The following is an 11,122-nucleotide window of genomic DNA, read 5'->3' as shown; positions in this document are numbered from 1 at the left end:
ATACGCAGACAATAATACCATCGGTGTACAATCTCAGTTGACACGTAAAAGTAGGGTAACTAATATTATAACGCAATTTTGATTGGTTATATTATAATAAAGGCATGAAGCTCGACAATTTTTTTCTGTACAGTACTTGGCTTACTAAATATATTTAATATTATTACAAATTATCGTATACGAGTATAAGAATAATGACGTCACTTTTGTGTGGGTAGATCAAATATGGCATTGCTGTCAAACTAGTGAACAGGTATAAAACGACACATAAACGTAGTCCGTTCGTTTTATGGTCACGCAATTCAATCTCGAATCAGTTCTTTCCATTAATCAAAATAAATCAAAATAATCAATAACCACGTGAAGTAGTTCAAAAAATGTGTTAATAAGATGCCTTACATTTTCAGCTACCGGTTATACATAGTTACATAGGTACAATGTACCTACCTATGTATAAGTACATAATAGAGCGTATTTTTGCAATCGTAATTTAATGATGAACTTCATTATTAATTTATTTTGGAAAAAATTGTTTTTTATATCACTTAAAAAATCTTTTTGAAATGGGTCCATTAAAATATAAGGCGCACAGAAGTTAAATTTATAAAAGCGGTGCTCACTCTCGTCTTTAAATAAAAGTAACACGAACGGTGCGTCCCAAATTGAATTATTAAATATATAATGTATTTTTCAAATTGATTTCAAACTTTATAAATATATTTAAATTTTTAAGATAAAATACTTACCTATTTAGTGTCATCATAATAGCCAATGGATATATTTATTATTTACAATAACGAAAACCTCGGGTATGAATAATTTGAATTGAGAAACGTTCGTCAGTAGGTAGGTACCTATAGTTTAAAACAGACGTTAGATATTAGATAATAGATTTAATTATTATAGTCACTAGTCACAGTTAATATAATATTATAATAAAGCAACATTATTATTTATTACCTTTTGTGTGTATGATTTATAAAATAATTATTTCATTATAATTTAAAATTTTTTGTACATTAAATTGTAAATAAATTAGGTGTAAGTTTTATTTGGTAATGTTACTATTTAGGAATTACTTATAAATAATGAATATTCATTGTAGGTGTGAAAGTAACGCATTCAAAAAGATACATAATATTTACCTTACTTGGTATACAATTCGTGAGCTTCATATCATAAAAGATAGACTAGTGGCGTACTTATCCTTCACACCTTAAAACCATTTTTTTTTCATGTTCCAATAATTGATTTGAAAAATAAAAATAAGTTTTTACATTATCCTACGGACTTAACTACAATACGTATAAGTACGAATTATTCTCAATTATTTTTAGATTTTATAATTTAAAAAATAAATTGTGAAAATTTAAAATTGTCAGTTAGTTGGGTTTCAAATTTCTATAGGTAGCTAGGTAGGTACACAATTTGTTTTTTATTTTATAGAAATACTATAGGTCTATAGCTATATATACGAGTTATATTTTACGTGAAGGCAATATTAATTTATACTTCACTATTTTTAATTCTCAGACACGTTTCTCGGCAACTTTTGAATTTTTACGGATTAAATCTAGTTGTGTTCGTTTTTATTACATTATAATATATTATATTACCTCCGTCATTTTATCGGAAAAAAATATCATAACTGATCGACCTTTTTATTACCAAATATTATGACCTAAATTTAAAATAATAAAGCGATACAAGTATAATAATATAGTACTTACTGCTCATAAAATATTACCAAAATGTCAAATCCAGTTGGGAGCGAACTTTTTATCAGTGAGACAAGAAAGTGTCAGTTTTATATCACCCACATTATTTTATTCACCAAGTACCATAAAGGTACTCCCATCCAACATTCCATGGTTAATGACAAATTTATTTTACTATATATAAATTCTTAAAATATTCCAAAAATAATTTTTCATATTTTTATAAAATATAATTACTGATACCTATTATTAAATAATTAATTATTATTAAAATTAAATTCAAATAATGGATTCTAATAAAAACTTTTAACAACTAATACCTAATTAACATTGTTCACATGTAAAATATAATATTTCATGTTAAAGGGTTATTCTGGAAAATTTTTTTTCAATATATGTAATTTAAGACAGCTACTGTATTGTGAAAATGTTAGCAAAAAATAAGAAAATACAGTTATTTAGTCATAATTCAAAAAATACTATTATTAGGGATTTTCCACTACATTTTATACCATGAACCTATTTACGCTATCATACTAACCTATGATATCCACAATGGTATGTACTTAAAAATTAATAACAGCTAGTAAAATTATAATAATTATTATATAATATATGTAATTTAGTTTTGGAAAAAATTACTTTTACTTCAGTATTCAAAGTACTTTAAGACTAACAGGAAAATAAATTAACAATAAAAGTATAACTTTATTTTAAGATTTGTCAAAAAGCTATAGTTGAGTGTCATTAATAATATCTAGTGGCTAGTTCATATTTGGGTTGGATTTAGATATAATATAATATATTAATGTAATATAATTAAATGTAACCATTGGTTAAACAATACTTATTTAATCAAATACTCATAAGTCATAAGTATAATAAGTTTACATTTTTATTATCATGCGAGATTATAATATATTTACTTAGTGCTTAATGGACATTTTTAATATATATTATTATACTAAAGTGTAACTAATAAAAACTATACAAAAGTTGACAAAATGTTTTTTTTTTATTTAATAATGTATTACATCACACTTACTAATTTTTTTTGGAAAAATATTATACAAAAAATATATTTACCAGGATATTATTTGACAGTTATTTCTAAATTAAAACTGAATTTAAATGCTGTTTTTTATTTTATGAAATCATAATTACTATACATTTATAAGTTATACCTTCTTTAAAAAAAGGTTTCTCCAAACAGTTATAAAAGGTTTTTTTAATAAATCCAAGTAACAAGGAACTTTAAATCAAATAATTTCAATTAATAATATAATAATTTAACAAATACCAGTTGTATTGTGCTATTTATGAATAGGAGATATTATTAAATCAATTTTATTAAAATTATGATCATTAAAAAATAATAAGATAAATACACTTAAGAAGATTAACTAACACTTGCACCATAATATAAAAAAATTACATAAAATTTTAAATAAATTTATACAACAGGAATAAAAGTAACAATAGATTGTATTTGTATATAAGAATAAAATGAGTTTAACATTTGATTTAGTGTTCTTACCTATTGGTTTCCATAACAAATTACTTCCAGTCTTTCCAAAGGGACTAGTTTATAGTAATTTTATACTGATAAGTAATATTTTATATATGTATTTTTTTATACTCAAATGTTAGGTAAATTAAAGACATGTTAAAAAACTATAAATAATATCATCTTTCTTGAATTATGTTCTATTGAGTAGTATTGTACGATGGCGGGGGTTCATCAGGATGGGTAGCATTATCTTCTCCAACAGCAACAGCGTAAGATGGTGGTGGAGGAGGAAACTTTTTCATGTTAAAATCGTAGTCTGGGCGTAAAAGATTCTGAACAACAAAGTTTGATTCTATATAATGTATAGTTGGTTGAGCTGAACTTCTTTTTAATGTCAGATACTTATAACAACTCCAAACTACACCAACAAAGTATCCCTAGAATAAAAAAAAACATTGTTTAAATATACAAAAAAACTCAACAAATTTAAAAATAAAATGTTAATTATTATTTCTCTAATAATTACACTTATAGAGATTAAAAGAAAAAAACTATTATTCTTAAATGTGTTATTTTTTTTAAATGAAACAGAATCAATTTATAAGTTGATTTTTATATATAACTACAAACCTTAGATATTATTGTAACACACAAGGAAAAAATGACTATGAATGATATAAATCGTGGGTTAACTGATGTAATACTACTAGACACATATTGAGATTCGGTGCGGATCATAAGACGCTGAAAGTCTGGCAAATAACAAAGATATCCAAAAGCTGATAATCTAAAAAAAATTATTAAACATTTTGGCTTATTTTAAGCACATCACTTACAGACATTTAATATTATATAATACAATATATATTTAATAAGAAGTTAAATAACAATATACATTTATAAAAGCATATTTTGTTTCACTTACATAGTCACAAATAAATCAAACAGTTGCATACAAAAGAATGGAATTAACATCTTAGGTTTTCCTTTGATGGCACCATAAATCATGGAAATAGTAATAATTAATGTGAAAAATATTAAAAACACTCCATAATTTAAATCATCTGAAAAAAAATGTAAAGTGAAATATTACTAATTTTAATTTATAATTCTTAGTCTATGATGTTTTAACATTTATCATTTACTATAAATTTAAAGTATACAATTTATACAAAATCCCACTACAGAATAAATGTCCCCAACAGGTATCATACATTTAAATCATTTATGTCTTATAAGTACAATAAACTGTATCAATATTGAATACAATATTCAGAATAAGAAAGATTAAAATATTATTCAGTAGAACTTTACAAAATAATGTAAAATATTGTAAATTTAAAAAATATACTAAAATATAAACACAATATTTGAAACTTTAAATACATGTACTCATAATAAAGGTGACTTTCATATGATAAATTTATAACAAAAAAAATTAAATAAAAATACAAACAAGTAAGAAAATTTATTTTTAATTTTTTTAATATTTACATATTTTGGTAACTAATAAATAGTAATTGTTATTATAATCGAATAATTATTATTTGATTTAGATATTAGCATTTATCAATCATCATTTAAATTTTAAAATGAAAAGAAGAAATTTAAGTTAAGACACATATAGGACAGATTATTCAAAATAACAAGAGTTATTTTTGACCTTTTGTCAAGATACCGAGACATTACAGTCGAAATTCGAAATTGACATATTAATATTTAATATTGGACGAATGGAATTCTTAAATTGTAACTGGAAATAATTTTAATTGTAGCTTACCCATATTTATTGGACGACCCATGAACATTCCAAATGAATACCTTTCACCCTTTATACCTCCAATTGTAGGTTCAACCATATCATCTTGTTCATAGTTTGATAATGGAGAAGAGCCATCAGTAGAAACATAATTATTAAAAGTTGGAAAATTACGTTCAGCTAAAGCAGTAGGTAAGTCATTCTGTTCTATTGAAGTTCTTGTTATATGAACAGGTTTTAATAACTCTGGGTGTCGTAAAAACACTCCAAGTGTACTTATTGCCAGTAATTGTAACATCTACAAAATAAATAAATAAATATTGATTTTTATAATAAAGTAATTATAAAAATTTCATTTTTTCTTTTACCAAATGCCATAATCCAAGAAAAATTGTTCCTGTTCTGACATGACAACAGAGTAGGCAACGCCACTCATTTTTACGACGCTCAATAAATTTGAATGTTGAGTTAATAGGTTGTTGAGTTTGCATCTGAAAACATTTGAACAATTATATAATTTGAATACATAATTAGAAATTTTTAATTAGTACTGTAGTACCTACTATAGTGTCATTCACATTTATATGATACCTAATATTATTTTGTAAATTATGATTACCTAACAAAAATGCATAATGTTATTGAAAGTATTAAATTAATTAATATAAAATTCAATTTTATAATTATTTAAGTATTAAAACAGTTGTAAAAAAATATCAACCTTTACCTAGTGTACTTATGCATGTATATTACAATAAATATTGGAAAATAATAAAATATATTTTTAATGAACTTATTCTTTATGATTAGTGTACGGATGACAATAAATTAAGTCCAAAATAATTTAATTAAAATAATATCTCAAATTCAACCAGGACATCTATAAATAGGAATAATTTGTTATTTTCAGATGTAAAAACCAAAGTACCTTAAATTAAATTATATATTATATTAAGTACAATAAAAATTGTACCTACATTAAAGATAATATGAGATAATATTATATCATTTATTAAATTGAAATCAACATTTTTTCACACTAAAAGTAATAATTATAAATAATTATAGATATAGGGAGTAGTATAACTAGATGAAAAAATGAGGGGGGAGCAAAAATAATTTATTCACAGAAATAGAAACTATAACCTGAATTTTTGTTTTTACATTAGTCATGAAACTCATTTTATGGCTCAGAAACACCTAACCTACCCAAATAATTGTATGTATGCAAAAGTTCACGAAAAAGATGCTTTAACTATAAAAATAAATATGATGATGATAATCCTATAGTCATAATTTATAAAATAATATTATTGGGTTATTTTTGTAATTTAGATTTAGATTAGATACTAGAAGATTTTTATCTTATAAATTATATTATAATTATAATATTTATAATAATAAATTGCATTCTATAAATATAATTATTTTAGAAGATTTAAAGATCATTATTGCATATCCGAGAGGAGTGAAGCAGTGCATTGGAAGAGCACTCAGATCCATTTGTAAATTAAATTAGAGAATCTCAAGGCCAAGTCTGTTTATTGGGGTCATTAGGAATTGTGTGGAAAGATAGATAAATTAGCGGTATTGATGATGGGTTAATTTTTAATGATATTAAAGGTAGTAGGATTTAGTTAGCATATTGAGTTATATTGAGTTAGCATTGGAATTAGTTGGAATCATTTTTCTTGACAAACCGATGAAGAGAAACAATTTGACAAAAGCAAATTTACTAGAAGGTCTGAGTAGCTAATGAATCAGAGAAGAGGGAGGAGTTGGTAAAATCAAGAGTTGACTAGTGATAGGAATAATCAAATCATTTAATTATTTAAAAATTGTTCAAGTATAAAACAATAATTGAAAATAAATAAATAATTTTATAATGTATCTAGTGTTTTTATAAATTGTTTATACTTTATAATCTTTATTTTAAAGTATAAAATATAAATAAATAATAAGAAAAAACAAATAATTTATCTTAACATAAACATAATGTAAAACGTTGTCTTGTGAGTTACAATATTTAGCTACAAGTTAATAATGCTCATTTTTAGCTTAAAAATTAATTATTGAAAAAAGTAAATACATAACTACAGATAGACATTTTACACAACTAGATAATCATTAGATTATTTATGAAACAAGTTCGATAATTATAAATCATAATTAATTCGAATGAATCATTCCATCATTTGATTATTTATATTTTAACTAATTTTTCGATTAATTTTATTTCGACAGCTAATCAAAAGATTATGCAATTCATTTTTTTTATTGATTACTAATCATTCAATTATTTTCATCATTAATATTTAGGCGTATTCACAACTTGTTTGGGGGGGAGGGGGGGGGGTGAAAAGTTTATTACATTATATATTTATATGTATAAATATAGTTAAATTATAAAATTAAATCAAGATTTCTGTTCTCATTTGCTAAATCACCAAGCCCTGGGGATTGGCCACTGATCACTGGTACCAAATAATGAAGAAAGAGATTTTAAAATAACATAGGTAAAAACTGAATAAAGAAAAGGAGTATTGTCACTTCCATGGGAGCTCAAGCTAGTATTGAGAAATTTTTTAAGTAGCTATAGTTTATTCAATCTGAAAAAATAAGGTTTTTGAGGTAAGATTTGACTAGACGTTTTTAAGGAACAGTATTTTTATGTTTAAATTAAAGAGAATCCCTTTATGTAAGAACTACATTAAGAAGTACTGTTATATAGTATTGATTTGTTTTCATGCTTGTAGAGATTAAGTAGATAGTATTGTGGTTGGTAGTATGCTAAAGTTCTTTAATAGTACTTTAAAGACTTAAATCTAAATTGATGATATGAAATTGTATTTGATATGTCTGAAATTTATAAGTCTTCTAGAAATAATTTTTTTAAATATTCTTCAAAAAGTGAGCAGAAGAATTATTGGTCAATAGAAAGATTAGAGTTCAAGGGGTTTGGAGATAAGGATTATATTTGAGTGTTTTCAGACACATGAGAAATAAGGTAAATGTGAGAATAATGGAGAATTAAATATTAACTAGAAATAAAAGAATAGGACATTTGTTGGGAAGGTTTAGAAGATATATAAAATGTCTTATGTCTAGTATGAGCCATAAGAAGAGATGATTCTAGAAAGTGTTAAATTATTTGATGTAGTATTATTTAAAATAAATTGGTAACAAATTATTTTGAATTATACCTAAACTCATCATCAGTTATTAATAACTACTAATATTATTTTATTTTATTCTATTAATTATTGTTATCATTTGTTTATTTTGATTTCGTATGATTCTTTTTTAAATTATAATTTTGCCTACATCTATTGTTGTCCAATACAATAATCTATTATACCTAACACTTTATTTTACCAAAATGTTATCCTAATTATTGGTATATTAGACACAATTTACATAAGGATTTAAATAATGTACTTGAATATAAAAAAACATTGAATAATGTTTGGTTAATAATGATTTACCTATTTTATTTATATGTTGGTATTATTGAAAGTATAATGGGCAAATTTATTGAATGTAAAGTTATTTTTGAAATAATTAAATTTGATGAGTATAGAATATAATAAAATTGATTACTATTGAGATACTTAAAAATAAAAGACAGTTAAAAATTGTACTAGACATTAGGTACTTTTTAAATTTTTATAAAATAAATGAAGACCTAAAGAAAAATGTTTAATAATATAATTATTAGACATTAAAAGTTGTCACAATATGGAACAATAATAGTAAAAAGATAATCTAAAGTAAAAGATAACTTTAATTTTACCTACTCCTACTAAAATTAAGATAAGGTAAGATTATTTTACTATGAGACATTTGCACAAAGCATAATAAAATAAAATATATAAAATAATCGTTCTTGAACTGTACAATCACTTTGACCCGCCTACAAATAATGGTCACTTAAATGGCTAAATATACATTTTAACCACGATAACACATATTAAACTAAAACAATAATTTATACAATAACTATTTTACTAACTACTTTAAAAGATTTCAAACACATTATACAATGTAAAATTATATTGTATAAAAATTATGATTTTAGACTTCAGACTTGTATATTTAATTGTCAAGTAATTTAATTTTGTACTGGAATAGCATTTACATTTTTTGCAGTCAAAATTAAAAGAAAAGGGGTCATAACTTATTAACTCTTATAAATATTTTTAAGTCCAACAGTGACTGCAAGAATGGTAATATTAAAGTACTACAAAAAAACCTATCTACCCAAAAGTGGTACCTACTTCAAAAAATGGTTTCAAGTATTCAATTTTTGTACATTTTGACACAGTATACAGCTCAAAATTGGAAGTGTACAGTATAAGTTTGAGAAATGTATATGTGTGTTAGTAAAAAATACACAAGTAAACAATGTACACATATATATTGGGTATAAAGAAGGCATTGGTCTAGTCGATTTATAGTTGATATGATAATGATTGCTTTAAAATAAATGGTGCCTACTTTTAGAATGAAGGTTTTTTTCCTAGAAAAAAGTTAAGGAATATGACAATGAGAAAACAAATATTTTAGGTACATTAATTAATTTTTAAATCAAATTTGTTAAATGTTTTGTATTTAATAAGAATAATTTCTAGTTTATAAATAAATACTTAAATAAATATAAAGCATCTAACCAAATTGCAATTTGGTAAAAATAGGATATTATTATAGAATTTTAGGCAATTTTTGTTGTTGTTGTAATGATAGAGTAGGGAAGTATACTTAGGGCACAGAGGAGTGTGATGGAAGATCGTTAATGTCTAAATAAATAAATTAATGTTCAAAAAAATGTGTGACTGTAGTACGAGTTAAATAAAAATAAAAAAATAAAATAGAAAGTTTAAGGTAGGTATTATTACTCTGTGGTAGGTACCTACACAGATAAACTAAAACAGTCACCGCAATTTTGTTGTACATTGTATCGCTGAACACAGCAATACAACATAAGCCCTATTATAATATAGTCACCGTATTGTTAATAAGCAATCGACAACTGGTGCTGGTTATGTTGACGCACAATATATAATTATACCCAACGGGTTTCATACACTCGTAAAATTTACGACGCACGAGCAAATTTGCATAGTACATAGAACTATACAAGGTGTTAACAATAATTATTAATTAACTAATGCCTAATACCAAAATACGGTCGAAAAGGAAAAGATCGAAAAACAATGGTCGACAGTGGATTGCGATTGGACCGATCGGTCGTCGTAAACCTTTGTCTACACAGTAGAGATACGATGAGAAAGCGGGAAATTCTACTTGTGAAGTGGCAAGTACACAGATTGAAAACATCTGACTGGCGATCCTAATAACTAAAAGTTTGGTTCGTTCGGTGTTCTGGGCACTGGGAACACCCAGAACACCGTGGCAATAGCTATGCTGCGGTATTGTGTAGACTTTTGACTCGAAAGGAAAATATCAAGTAAACTTACTGCGTCGACGGGGTAGTAACAGTAGCAGTGCAGATGCGGATAATAATTTTATGTTGTTTTCCAATAAGTGGACGGCGACAATGACATTTATTTTGATATTTAACGACGAGAAAAGATTAAAACGCGAGGCGACGCGCGATGGTCGCTGACAGACGGTGGAATGAGCCGAGTGACGTAAACTCGGGACGGTCGTGTGCCGTGGGAACGAACGCTGAGCGGTGAGCGTCTACAACAGTGCTATAGTGTTTAGTGTTTACGTACAGCGCACAGCGTAAATACGTAATACTGTAATACGTGAACGCGTCCGGAATCCGGGAGTCGGGACTCGCGAGTATTGATTGATAAACGCGACGAGGACGCGGGCGGAACGGCGCAGCGACTGGTGGCGGCGGCGAGTATTAGTGTAAACGGCTATGGATCGAATTATCGACTGTTCGTCGTCGTCGGCGACGTCCTTGAGAGGGTCGCGGATCCCCGTGGATAATAAATTATTTATGCGCAAATCGAATGGTGTGAACACTGAACAGTGACCACTGGGCAGTTGAGAATTTGTGGTCCGACACTCCGACGTCGACCCTGGTATTACACGGTAACGGTCGTTAGTGGTTGGCTCGAGCAAGCTCCTTGGACATCAGCAGCTTGCTCGCAGTTGTAGTGA

At 26.1% G+C, this 11,122-nt stretch overlaps 1 protein-coding gene across 1 annotated transcript; it reads right to left on the bottom strand.

Annotated features, from left to right (window-relative positions):
- Positions 1 to 3,185: 3,185 nt before the first annotated feature.
- On the bottom strand, positions 3,186 to 10,957 carry LOC132921346 (lysosomal-associated transmembrane protein 4A). The gene is made up of 6 exons (XM_060984327.1): positions 10,465 to 10,957; positions 5,356 to 5,478; positions 5,009 to 5,285; positions 4,154 to 4,292; positions 3,859 to 4,015; positions 3,186 to 3,665 (listed from the first exon to the last, which is right to left on the bottom strand). Exons 2-6 carry the CDS (start codon positions 5,476 to 5,478, stop codon positions 3,426 to 3,428), a joined length of 936 nt encoding a protein of 311 aa, XP_060840310.1. The 5' UTR covers positions 10,465 to 10,957; the 3' UTR covers positions 3,186 to 3,425.
- Positions 10,958 to 11,122: the final 165 nt, after the last annotated feature.

This window comes from Rhopalosiphum padi, chromosome 2, assembly GCF_020882245.1.
Source record: "Rhopalosiphum padi isolate XX-2018 chromosome 2, ASM2088224v1, whole genome shotgun sequence".
Classification (NCBI taxonomy): Eukaryota; Metazoa; Arthropoda; class Insecta; order Hemiptera; family Aphididae; genus Rhopalosiphum; species Rhopalosiphum padi.
Note: the sequence above shows the minus strand (reverse complement) of the source record. Positions and strands in the feature narration are given on the sequence as shown.